Source organism: Eumetopias jubatus, unplaced genomic scaffold (genome assembly GCF_037043125.1).
Source record: "Eumetopias jubatus isolate StellerSeaLion01/CBP00866 unplaced genomic scaffold, mEumJub1_p1.0 scaffold_1, whole genome shotgun sequence".
NCBI classification, from domain to species: domain Eukaryota; kingdom Metazoa; phylum Chordata; class Mammalia; order Carnivora; family Otariidae; genus Eumetopias; species Eumetopias jubatus.
In genome coordinates, this window is record NW_028274807.1 from 143,559,187 (window position 1) to 143,573,027 (window position 13,841).

A 13,841-nucleotide genomic window follows, 5' to 3' on the forward strand; every position below is an offset into this window, starting at 1 on the left:
GTAAAGGAACATCAACAATATGTTTTATAAACAGTGGTCATTGGGTATAGGGGGTTGAAAACTGCTACTAGAAAGAGAAGGAAGCCATCAGAGGCTTCCCTAGGAGAGCTACGTGAGGAAGCCGAGCTGGCAGTATGGAAATGCAGAGAGCAAAAAAAACAAATGGGACAATAGAGATGACATGAGGCAAAGAGACCAGAAAAGAGGCAAATGCAACCTAGGCAGGGAAGGAACGCAGACCTAGAATATCGCGATGCCTGCGAGCATCAGAAGGAAGAGCATTTTACAGAGGCCATCTTAAAAAGAGAAGTGACCGGGCACCTGGGTGGCTCAGTTGGTTAAGCGACTGCCTTCGGCTCAGGTCATGATCCTGGAGTCCCGGGATCGAGTCCCGCATCGGGCTCCCTGCTCGGCGGGGAGTCTGCTTCTCCCTCTGACCCTCCCCCCTCTCATGTGCTCTCTCTCTCTCTCTCTCATTCTTTCTCTCAAATAAATAAACAAAATCTTTAAAAAAAAAAAAAAAAAGAGAGAGAAGTGACCCAGGGTGCCTGGGTGGCTCAGTCGTTAAGCATCTGCCTTCGACTCAGGTCATGATCCCAGGGTCCTGAGATTGAGCCCCGCATCGGGCTCCCTTCTCCCTCTCCCTCTGCCCCTGCTTGTGTTCCCTCTCTCACTGTGTCTCTCTCTGTCAAATAAATAAATAAAATCTTTAAAAAAATAAAAAGAGAAGTGACTGGAACTCAGTGATCAAATGTAGTGTCACGGAGTGACTACAGAGGGGCTGTGTTCGCAAAAGTAGTCTCACACACGTGCACACACATTCGCCAGCACACACAGGCACACACTTACATTCTCTGAAACTCTGCGTTCATTACCAAGTAATCCCTCTCCCCTCCGGCTGCCAAAGGGAAGACTTATCACGCCACTGATCCTGCCATCTGACAACCCAACCTGACACTAGCCTGAATTGGAGGGGCAAAGCTTTATTTGGTTTATTTATTTGTTTGTGATTCTCCATCCAAGATAAACCCCGAAATAAATTTTAAGTGTGCTTCAAGTACATTCTGTATTATAAATCATATACTTGCATTCCCATACTACAGTAAGCAGAAAACCACAAGGATCATCCACATATATATATATATATATGTCTCCACACACGTTCCTTCCTTGTCAAATCCATGCACACACCCACACAAAGAGAGACAATAAAAAGGAAACTAAGAATCTGTGAACCGATGATTATGTGTCAGCAGCATACATGCTTACTAATCAGAAGCGACCCTAACAATTAAAATAGTATGACATTAGACGGGGCAAGAAAACCATGGTTCTAATGGCAACGAAACATTCCAAAATGAAGGAACAGAGAGAGAGTCATGGATATTAACCATAAGATAATCAGTGCTGGAAAATACTGGGGATAGAAGAGAATGTCCCGATTCATAATCAATTTCCAGTTAAGATTAAAATTGTATTATCTGCTTAATTATCTGATTTTAGGATGTATATCCTTCCTCAATTTCAAACTTTTTTGAGAATGGATAATATAACTATTTCTTTAAATAAAGGAAGAGTGAGTCAAGAAGATGCCCAGATATAATGGGACTGTTTAGTTTTCCTGATCCATGTCCACACAACAGTACTGAGTCAGTAAAACATGAATAACACATTCTTGATTGCTTTTCTTAACAATGGAAAAGTGAGAAGAATGGCAACCAGATCTTTCTCAATCCTGAGCAATTATTCCCCCACGTCACCAAAGAAAAGAAAGAAAAGAAAATGTCAGTTGTATTCCATCAAAGTACACAATGTCCCTAGAAGCCTCACTATTAAATTTTCACATTGTCCTTTTTTTTTTTCTTTTATGGGTTACTTACCATCTGAAATGCATTCTTTAGCACTGTTCTATTTGCTTTGTGTGACAAAAATGCAAGACAAAGCCCAAGGACTCTGTTAACTGCCTGAAATCGGTAATGAAGGGTTTTTCTAGGCAAAGGAATGGATACCAACATCCCTCCCTCTGCTTCTCTGCTGCGGGATGTCAGGTTTGACGAGGGGTAGAATATGTATATATTGGGTATATATTATGCCACAGTTAGGAGGCTTAATGAGCCATGAAGAAACAGAAAATGTCTTGAAGCTAAGAGGAGATGCTGCAGGTGAGATTATAACTGGTCATGGCTTAAAGGCCATGGTCTTCCCTCTTCCTCTTAATTAGCCACAAATTCCAAGCTCCTTGTCATGAAAGACAAGGACCCCGTGACTGCCCCTTTGCACCCATGTGATCTTTGAATCACACCTTCTTCTCTTAAGTCTCTAGGTCATCATGCTGTGATTCCTCCTGGAATCTACTTCTCTACAACTGACCCCTAACTGGCTTCTCCTGATTGTTCAAGACTTAGCTCTCATGTGTCACACAGGGAGGTAGATAACCCTTCTCTCTGTAATCAGTGCAAACAAGGTTCATCTCCATCAGGGCCCTTATTAGTTACCTTGCGATCCTCCCCTTACTCATGTGTCTCCCGACTTACGAGCTTCTTGAGGGCAGGGGCCAAGTTTTATTGATGTCTGTATCTCTAGTGCACAGCACAGTGAGTCCTCAGTGAAGGTTTGTTGTTTGCCTGACTGGGAAGTAGAGTATGGCCGTTGCCTATAAAATCTATTAATGGTATCACCGATTTTCCCACAGAGGATAGGGAGAGGTTCGCAAGTCAGAACTTGTACTAACCAGGGCCATGGAGGTAGCTGAGCTTGAAAGGGAAGATGCTAGGGGCAGAGCATGACTCAACTCTGATGGTTCTGACTCATTGTGAATTCCCACTCTCCATGCCATGGCCACACAATCCTCAGGGAAAACTCCTGCTGGTTTGCTTCAATATCCACGATGTCCACACAGCAGGAGCATGGGAGCAAGTGGTGTTGGCTCACGAGACTTCACAGTTCTTGGAAATCTGGTTTAGGGGCAGGGATTTAGCCAGCAGGACCATGCTAGGAGAGGTGCAGGGGAGACACAAGGAGTCCCTAGAGCTTGGGGCTTCTCCTCCCTTGGGACTGTTAGCCCTCACCAGCCTTGTGTGAAGAGACTTTCAAGCCCAATTGGTTCTATGATCAGTTGAAACCCACTGCTGGCATCTCTTTTCTTGTTTTTATCACATAAGCCCCCTGGGCAGAAGACGCTTTTGTTGGTGGAAAGCACAGAGGGCTCACACTCACAAAGGGTACCGGATTTAGACTTTTAACATTATCTCCAAGTGAGGTGATGCAAGCAGTCCCAGACACACACTGGTGGAGTGGAAAAAAAGAAGCCATTCATCATGGAACTTTAACCTTGAATCCTCTCGTCAGATCATACTTTCTGAAGCACACCGGGGGATGAGGACATCTACCACATCCTATAGCTATCTGGCAAACAGCACCATTATTTGGAATTCATATGTGGATTAAGTAAGTTACGTTGTTTAAACGTAAACAGTGTTGGCAACGGTCTGGCCTTTCAGTACACTAGGAGCCACTTCTCTCAATCTTTGAGAGGTCTTACAAGTACAGGACTATTCATAGGATCAATAGACAAGGGGAACGGTATTATTTCATCAAAAGGAAAAATGTAGTTTACTACATTTTACTTACCAAATTAAGTTTTGCCCAGAATTCAGGTCCTTCTTCCATCTCTCTAAGGCTCGGTGGAATGTACCAAAAGCAAATATTGGCATATTCAGGCTGAGGATTAAAAAAAAATTCGAGAGGTGCTTTGTTAACCTATGATTAATCTTAGAATGTAATTAAGCTCTTAGCTACTTTCTTTAGGAGTTGTCACATGTGTGTTACGTTGATAACAAATCAGAGTCTGATAGAGTTAGACATTCATTCTCCTTTACTTCTGATAACAACCGATGGGGAAATGTTCTTCTCAGTTGGGTGCACCTAGAAGGTGCTCTTTCCTCCAGGTAAGGGATGAACACAAGATTGGGAATAAACAAGATAAAGTTGAAGCTGCCTCAACCAAGCTCTGACCATTAGTTAACACCTGATACACATATGTCCAGGGATGCCCTGGTTCCTCTCTCTTCAACCCTCATCAGTAACTTATTTCTTACACCACCATCTTTCCAATAATTCCTTGCCTACTTAAGGTAGCCAAAGGTGTCTTCCATTACCAGCTATACCTGACAAATGGAAAATCCCCGTTATCTATGAGTTGATAACACACACCATACTGTGCTCTTGGCCAGGCCAGGGTGCTGAAAGTCCAACCCGAGGAGTTACAGGCAACATTCCTTAAGGCAAGAGCAGTACACCAGACTTAACCAGCCCTGTTTTGACTCTAGCCAATACTGTTTTGGGAAAAAGAACATCACCTTGACTCTTGGTTCTCACGTCTCAGCATCAGTCTCAAGTATCAGTAAGGATGTGAATCGGCTAGGACGCTTGTTCAAAACAGATTCTCAGACCCTGTGTTCAGAATGCCCAGATTCTGATATAGTTTGCCATAGAAGAGGCTGGAGAACTGGCATTTTATGAAGCATCTCAGGTGATTCTGAAATAAGTGGTGCATGGTGTTCTTTTGAAAAACTCTGATCTAAAGTGGCCATAGCCCAATCATCATCTCCAGTAATCTGTTTTGGTTAAACATGGGATAAACCTTCCAGAATAGGCTCTAGTCTAGCTATTGTCACATAGACAAAATTTTCTCCACTACACACGTGTCATAGACAATCACAGGACTTGTATTCATTGACCAGGTGACTTGGGAAATTATGATGGGGGCTTACAAATTAGATACACAGGAGAGAGAAGTTATTTAGGAAAGATTATAGGTCATGCCTACCCACTCAGTAGCTTCCTCATTTGATTCTTAGCAGTGACAGTATTTGATATAAATTCCATTTTTCCACACAAACACAGTTTGTAGGTAATAACCAATGTTATAATAGTTCTCAGGAGCCATCAGAATTATACTCCAGTATCACTATAAATTTTCCGAGTATTTCAGAAAGATGAAACAATTATCATCTTATATCTTAAAATCAAGACCAGTACTATATAGAGTTCTGATTCTAGTGGATTTTAAATCACAAGTGAATGCCCAGAAACATTCCCAGCTCAATAAGATAAGTCCTTTAACTTTTGAAATTTGGAACAAGCTTATTGGATTTGACAAAAAAAAAAAAAAGAAAAGAAAGGAAAAAGAGCCAAAAATCTTCAAAATACAGAGTAGTTCAAAATGGAGTACTATTTAATTCAACTCAATTTCTGCAAACATTTATCATGAGACTACAATACTCTATATACAAATTCACACAATTTATACTTGGATTTCTGATATAATTGATTTGGTTTCTCTAGGAAAGAAATGTACTGGCCTTCAAAATTCTTTACTCATTTAATGTGAATAAATCTTTTCAAAAAAGTAAATATGGTTGATTAGAAAGTAGAAGAAAAATATAGTTATTATCTGTCATTGGGTTTTAGGAATTCATGTCTTCATACCAATAACGATTTTCTTCCAGATACCATTTATGTTAGTTATCAATTTACTGCCCCTCCGCTCAAATCCACACTTTGTATCCTATCAAAATGGAAGTGGACTCTATCAATATTTCTCCTTGCCATCTGGTCCAATCTTAGACTTTATCAGCAGAGGGTGCTGGAGGGACACTGAGAAGGAAGAGGTATCTCTTCTGGGTTCTGGTGTGCTAACCTCATGGATCTCCTCCAGTGTGTGTGGCTTTTTCAGCAGCACTGTTTCCCAGCCACAAGTGGACCCCCGATAGCTTCCCCCAGGACCACCCCCTCAGATGGCTTCACAGCAGACTGATAGGTGCCTTAAATGGCTTTTTCTGGCACACTCCCCTCAAGTGGTGCACCTTGCTTCGGATGGCTTCTCTGGCCGCCCTGTGTGTAGCTTGAGTGTGTTTCAAGATGCATCTCTGAAAATGACTTCCTCTAGCACTCTGGAAGGTGGATTCCTGGCAAATCCCAGAAGCGGGACGTCTCCATGAATTCTCTGTCATTCACTGAGCCACACTGTACCCTCTCCCAACCACGACCGGATCTCAGCCCTGGGAGGGAGTGGTCTCTTCCCCTGGTGCTCTATCCCAGTTCTAGGAGTGGTGGCCATTTTCCACATCTGCTATTTCTGTATTTTTTAGGGTTCTCTTTTTCCCTTATGAGGCAATCCCCTGTTAATAATTCTTCTTCTTTTTTTTAATATGAAATGCCTTACAAATTTGTGTGTTATCCTGGCACAGGGGTGATGCTAATTGTCTCTGTATCATTCCAATTTCAGTATATGTGCTGCTGAAGCAAGCACAATAATTCTTTATACTTCACTTTCCCCACTTCAAATTACTGTGCAGTTTTTGTCTTCTCATTGGACCCTGACTAATACATTACTAATACATACTCATTACTTTTCTTTGGCATGGCAACATCATAAATCATTTCGCAGTAGTTTTTACCTGCTACTGTATCTGCCCTGTATTTCATAAGTTAGGACCTAGACCTTTTAAATCACCTTTTATATTTGTTGTCTTTAGTTTCTGTTTTGATATTTTTGAAGTGACATATCTATGATTCCTTTTGCCCAGTCTCTTTGAGAATGGTGTGGCTTCAGTGCTGTGGCATTTGAAAACTGGTGAAGTCCTTTTGCTTTTTTGTTTTTTGGGATTTTATTTACTTATCTGACAGAAAGAGAGAGAGCAAGCACAAGCAGGGGGAGCAGCAGAGGGAGAAGGAGAAGCAGGCTTCCCGCTGAGCAGGGAGCCCAACGAGGGGTTCCATCCCAGGACCCTGGGATCATGACCTGAGCCACCCAGGTACCCCAGTGCAGTCCTTTTGACACGTCATCTGATTGGAGGAAATTTGATCTCCCATTTCGTAGAATACCTTTACTGTCATTATTTCCAAAATTATTAAGATTCAGAAAAAATATCCCTTTGAATATTCACAAGGAACACATTTGAGTTTTCCCTGTATCTTTGTCTGTGTAGCTTGCATTTGATACAGGGACTTTCTTCAAGAAATTTCAAAGCACTAATGAGTATTTTCAGAGTAGAACTGCTCACATGCCATTTCATTCCCCCTGTATAGGAAAGCCTGACCTCTCAGGTGTCTTAGGAACACTTTAGTCTATGTACTCTAAACCACAAAATTGAGAAGGTATAAGAAGAAATCCAAGCGTCTAGAGAAGACAAATGATAGTGAAGGGTACGAAAACACCTGTAGCCATGAAAGCATTGTCACAATCGTTAAAAATTCATGGAAAAGTACAGATGTGTCACTAAAGAAAAGATGGATACATTCTATCCTGGTTTTCAAAGAGAAAAAAAAATAGATATAGTCTAAGAAATAAAGCAGGTAACTTTGATGTCAATTCCAGCAAGTATTATTGAGCAAATGATATGAGACCCCTTGGGGAAATACATCTAAGGTCACCAAGATGTAGCTGGCATTCTCTAAAACTGAGTCACATTAAAAGAAATTCATCTCCTTTGCTTACAACGTCCTTAGGTCACAAAAATAATAATAATAAAAGACAAAGCTAGCACTAAGCATTTTAATAAGTAGAAATGCAGAATCTGGCAGGTAGAGTGAAATAATCATGTAAGTATAGAATGGAGAAAGGGGCCATGGTGGATTTTAATTGACTTCAAGCTTTTCAATTTTAAATATCTGATTAGACTACTAAAAAATTTCAAAGGCAGCGTGAGTAGCACTAAAAGCCTGGGTTTTGCAGTCACATGGATGTGGTTCGTATCCCAACTTCACCAGGTCTTTGCTTGGACAAGCGCTGAATACTTCAATCTTCAGCTTCCTAATCTATGAAATGGAGATCATATTGTCTACCCCACAGAGGTGGTTTGATGAGCAGAGATTATTTCCAATATTTACCACTGTACCTGGCATACAGCAGGCACTCAATTTGCGTAGTGACTATTATCTGGAGCTATTTTGGTAGAAAGAGATGTCCTTTTCAAGTGGATGAATAGCCCCATTAAAATCTGTACTAGGTGAGACACATCGCTCTTTTTGCATACGGTATTGGGGGGGGGGGATGTTAAAGAATTATAGCCTACCCATAGAAGGGTAACTGAAATGTTCAATTCAATAAGCAGGATTTTCTATGTTCTAGATACTGGACCAGACATTAAGATTAGAAAAATGGCTTACACTGTATGCTTATCTCTGGGAACTCGGCAAGTAGTAATGGAAATAGGTATAGGCAATTAAACTGCAATGGAATGAGAATTACAAAAGAAGAATTTTCTCATAATACAAGAAACATTTCTGGCAACAGGAACAGTGCACGTGTAAAAGCCCATATATTCAGGGGCACGGCAAGACTTGGAATGAATAGAGGACAAGGTGAACTGAAGAGAAGAGAAGATGGACATGGAAATGAGAGTCACTTCACGAAGGGCTTCCTCATCTGCCATGCTTGGGAGTTTGGGCTTGATTCTAGAGGCAATGTGGAATCACGGGAGAGTTCCCATCTAGGGAGCAGATTTCATTTTAGAAAGGCCACAGTGTGGCTGCCGTGGGGAGATGTGCCGGCAGAGGCATCTGAGACTGGAAGGGGATGAGTTACAAGACAGGGCAAACCTGAGGAGTGACAGGAGCCTGAACTGAGGCAGTGGCTTCAGGAGTGGAGGAAAGTGCCCAAGATACATTTAAGAGAAAAGGGAGATAGTGAAGACAACATTGAGATTTTTGTTTGGATCACGGTTCTAATGACCAAAAGAAGAATACAGAATTTGGGAAAAGAGAATGGCTACACTTCAGCTTTAGAAATGTTGAATTTGATGGGCGTCTGGGTGGCGCAGTTGGTTGAGTGTCCGAATCTTGGGCTCAGGTCATGATCTCAGGGTGGTGAGATGGAGCCCCATGTCAGGCCGCGCTAAGCGTGGAGTCTGCTTGAGATTCTCTCTCTCTCTACCCTTCCCCCACCTCTAAAATAAATGAATAAATCTTTTAAAAAAAAGAAAGAAATACTGAATTTGAGGTGCCTGTGGGAGTCTAACTGAAAATTTCAGGACATACCTATGTACAAAGGACTAGAGTTGAGGAGACAAGACAAGGATAGAGACATTGGTGAAGCCAATGATACCAAAGTTCTAGAAATGGACTAAACATTTCAGGGGGAGTATGTGGACACGATGAAGAACTAAAGACAGAAGCGAGGAAAGTAACCCTTAATGGGCTAAGCAGATGAAAAGACCTCCTTCACACAGAGACTGAGAAGAAAAAATCACATGGAAAGGAGAAAAACTGGGCAAGAAATTCAAAGAAACCAAAACGGAAGAGCATTTCAAGAGGGAGGGAGTGGATAATGGTGTAAAATGCTATAGAAGTCCAACGACATGCAGATTTAAGAATGTGCATTGGATTTTGCAATTAGAAGGGTGTTGTGATCTAATAAAACTAGATAAAAAGATAACTATAAATTGCAATAGGCTTGATACATATGAATAGTAGGGGTCAATAAGTAATAGAATATGAATAATTAGAGCTCCAGGGAAGAGGACTAGGCTGTGAATTATCTGACACAGGAAGTGTTCAGGAAGGTTATGGTTATGGTTACTGTCAAGAGAGGTTTCCTGCCTTGAGCAGGAAGGTGACTAGATGTCCTTGAAGATCCTTGATAACCTGGCAAGTCTATGAAACCTAAATAACTCTTCCTAATGTAGAACTCAGGAAGAGAAAACAAAAACTTGATTAGGACTCTCCCGAGAGATCAAAATAAAATATGTGAATGATAGTATACAAATGAATGTACCTCTAGGAAAACATCTATTAGATCTTAGTTCCCACACAGAAAAACAGGGAGATGATATTCAGGGGCCTATGAATAATGCAGAATTCATTTGAAATGATAACTTTCAATCATCTTCAAGAAGATATTCATTATTTTTGCTCTTTTCAGGATAAGATACTCTGTTTTGTTGTGTTCATTTCCTGTTTTCAATATTCCACTTAACATTCTATCTGCTAAAAAGTGAATGAATATATATATTCTTTATATATATAATATAAATAAAATTTTACATGTACAAAAATATAGAAATATATGTATATATAATTATAGACTTTCATTTTTCCTAAACTGAAAGGCTCAGTTTCACAGACTATAATCAAATCTCTCTTCTCTTAAGCATGCATTAGAGTTATATTTAATCAATCCAAAGTAAGCATTTGTTAACAAAACGGATAATTGCCTTGACACTTATATAGGAGATTCAAGGTCTAAATTTACATTATTTCTCCAAATGGAGCACAGAGAAGAGAGGCAAATGCAGACCACATACAAAAACTCTTGTAAGTAAGAATTCTGGAGTACCATTGAGAAAGCCACCTTTACTGCTTTGGGGCCATCTGGCTCCCATAGATAAAATATCCAGGACAGAAGGCTGCCTAACGATGAAAACCCACCTTAATGTGCATAACAAGGATGTGAATGTTTGCAATTCCCTAAAGATGATGGTGCGAGTTTCCTCCCTTCATTTTTAAGCTTTTAGGAAGAATATATAAATAACTTCTAAAACAGTTCATCTTTTTTTCATCACTTTTTCTTTCACCTCGATCAAAAGATTGCAGTTCCAAGGTGTACAGCACTTTCCATAAGCACCATGGCTTCCACAGCCAGAGAAATAAAGAAAGCAATTCAGACTTGTAAAAACAGAGGGAAACTCAACCTCAGGGAAATAAAGAAGGCAACTCAAACTCAAGAAAATTTAAAAAGTCACTCAAACTCAAACTCCAGGCAATCCAATAGCTGTTGTTTTACCCCTACCTGCTGAAGCATGCAGCTCTTCAAAAGACACACGTGTTCTTGTGTAGTCATAATGCCGTTGTCATGCCTAACAAAATTATCAGTAATTCCTTGGTATTATCCAACAGCCAGCTTCACTATAGAAATTTCCCAAATATTTCAAAATCTACTTTTTACAATCGTTCAAACTAGGATTCCAATAGCTCCATGTGGTGCATGTGGTTAGTGGGCCTCTTCTGTCTCTTTGAAGCCAGAGTGATCATCACTCCCCGCTTCTTAACCTGTTGAAGAAACCAGGTCAGCTGTCCTGTAGAATGTCCTACACTCTAAATTCATCTTTTTGCTTCTTTGGGGTGTTACCAGAAAGTCATTTAAATATGGATTCTCTTGTTATCTTTGCAAGTTCCTTCATGTCCCTATTTTTCAGGCACTTTGGACGCTTTTGTAGATAGTGGTGGAAGGACCGTCATCATATCTCACCAGGGCCACAGCAACAGCATCCCAATTGGTAAATTGGGTAAATTTACCTTTTCCTTGGCTTCCCTTTACCTCCTCCCACCCCATTCCTCTCTTCCCAGGACATCTTTAGCATGATCTTTTAAAATGGAATTCAGGGGCGTGCCTGGGTGGCTCAGCCAGTTAAGCATCCAACTCTTGAGTCTCAGGGTCCTGAGGTCAAGCCCCGATGGGGCTCCACAGTGGGCATGGAACCTACATAAGATTCTCTCTCTGCCCCTTCTCTCACTCTCTCCCTCTTAAAAAAAAGATAAAATAAAATAAAAGTTTAAAAAAAGTTTAAAAATAAATAAATAAATAAATAAATAAATAAAAGAAATTCAGACTCCTGTCTGCATAAAACTTCTCCAATGATTACACTTGGAATAAAAGCCAAAACCAGGACCGACCCAACTCCACCTGCTCTGGTCTTTGCCCACCTCTCCACCTGCATCACCACTTGCACCCCTGCCCCTTGCCTAATATATCTTCTTCTGGTTCCTCAAACACATAGAACTCTTCTCATCTGGAAGCCTTTGTAGTTGTTTATTGATCCTATCTAGAATGCCTTTCCCTCAGATATCCGCATGGCATGTTGTTTACCATCAATCAGGTCTCAGCTCAAAGACCACCTCAGAAGGCCCTACCTGGACACCCCAAATGAAACAGGCCACCCGCCCACCACCCACATCATCATTCCAGCATTCCACCCTTATTTTTATTATAGAACTTGCCACATCTGTAACTCTTTATTTGTATACTAGGTTCTCTCTCACGAACCTGCTTTATTGTTTTCTTAACACATCTCACTACCTGATGTTTGCTAGGTATTAATTTGCTTCTTTATTGCCTGTCACTTGCCATTTGAGGATAAGCACCACCAGAGCGGGGAATTTCCCTGTCTTGGACCGGCAGTGCCTAGAACTGTACCTGGCACATAGTAATTGCTCAATAAATCTTGCTGCATAAAAGAATGCCAAAAGTTAGCCAGATTGCTTACATATGAAAAGATTCCCAGGTTGTAATCTCTAGGTGATTTTTACATTAATTTAAAAATTGCTATATAATATATGCTATAAGAAGATCTAAGAGAACATCCCACACTTCATATTTCTTAAAAATCAGAACTAAATAAGATTCTTCCATAATTTCTAACCATATATTTTAGGGAAAAAAAAACCCAGTTTTTGTCCTCTATCTTTGCAACCATTTTATGTCTTATACATAGCAAACAGTCCAACCACAAAATGACTTATTTTCCCATTGCTCCGAAGCTAATATGCTCTCCTTATTTTATAAAAAGAGAAAACTCTAAGCATCATCATACATTCACTCAATTGATTTTTCATACGCAGGTACCGCTATTGCATGGTTGAATATTCACAGTACAATCATCATGCAATTTATATATTTATTCAGTATTATCCTTGGTAATTATTATTGAGCACTTTAATTTTCAATACTTAAAGGCAAGTGTGTTTTTTGCGAATCCAACAAAGGCAAAATACTCACTAATAGAGTAAATTATCATAATGGACTCCATGAATTAAGCTAATGACTTGTTTCTAAGTCTGCAACACAAAAACCAGTGAAATATAACAGATTAGAAAATTGCCACCTTCATCACTGTTCACTGACAAAATCACGAGCACAATTCCATAATCACTTACTTCCAGCAATAACTTGAATCCTTCTCTTTTCTTGATTTCTTCTACGAGGTACCTAAAAATGAAAGACACAATAATATTTATAATCCAGCATCTAACAATTCCATGTACACGAGTGACACACAAAAACACTGTTGTTTCAAAATGCAGAGACAAGATTAGAAATACCGGCTTAGAAATAAAGAAGTGCAGGGGAGAAGGGATAAACATGGATTTAGACAGATCTCCCTGAACCTACTGCAGACCCCCTGGGGCCTGAGTAAAAAGATACATCTTTTGGACGAGGTGACGTTTATCTCTCATATGAGCATCAGACTTTAACCCCAGTATGAAAACCACCTAGATTGGAGACACATCTCTGACCATGTGAGTTTCACCTTCATATTCTAGATGGGGATTTAGCACAGTTACTTAAATTACCTAGCTGGCTTTTGGTGTAGAGTCCTACCTGTAAGCTCATTTAAGATCAAGGAAGCTCAACATTGTTTTTTCCAAGGCCAGGACAGAGGGAAAAAGGACTGATCATTAGTATCATGTTAAAAGTAAGTGGGCTGTAGCCACTGACAGAATGTCTTAAGAAGTCCTCTCCAATGTCAGGGACAAAAGAACTATCATGCCATAAGCAAAGGACACGGATACAGGAGATGCAGAATATGACCAAAAAAAGGTGAAAATGACTCTGAGAACATAGAGTAAATCAACATGGACACCTCTTCCCCGGGATTGCTTATTGTCTTTATAAAAAGAGGAGCCTTTCAAAATAATTGGCCTTAAAAACTAGTGATTTGATCATGAGACTTGAAAAGTTCATAACCCTTGACTCAGTATTTCAGATTTGGGGGTAAAATGTAAGGAAGTGATCAGGGGCATTGACAAAAATGTACTTGCCAGAATATTTATTGTGATTT

At 40.2% G+C, this 13,841-nt stretch overlaps 1 protein-coding gene and 1 non-coding gene across 2 annotated transcripts in view; both read right to left on the bottom strand.

Moving 5' to 3' along the window:
- Window positions 1–13,841, bottom strand: part of GADL1 (GAD like acidic amino acid decarboxylase 1) — a 138,456-nt gene that overhangs the window by 48,343 nt on the left and 76,272 nt on the right. The window contains exons 12-13 of the mRNA XM_028107179.2: window positions 12,937–12,988; window positions 3,631–3,720 (exon numbers count right to left, since the gene is read on the bottom strand). Of these exons, the coding sequence (XP_027962980.1) occupies window positions 3,631–3,720; window positions 12,937–12,988 (142 nt within the window). The remainder of the gene's footprint in view (window positions 1–3,630; window positions 3,721–12,936; window positions 12,989–13,841) is intronic.
- LOC114212368 (U6 spliceosomal RNA) lies at window positions 6,207–6,313 on the bottom strand. The gene has a single exon (XR_003609950.1). It is a non-coding gene; the product is annotated as a U6 spliceosomal RNA (small nuclear RNA).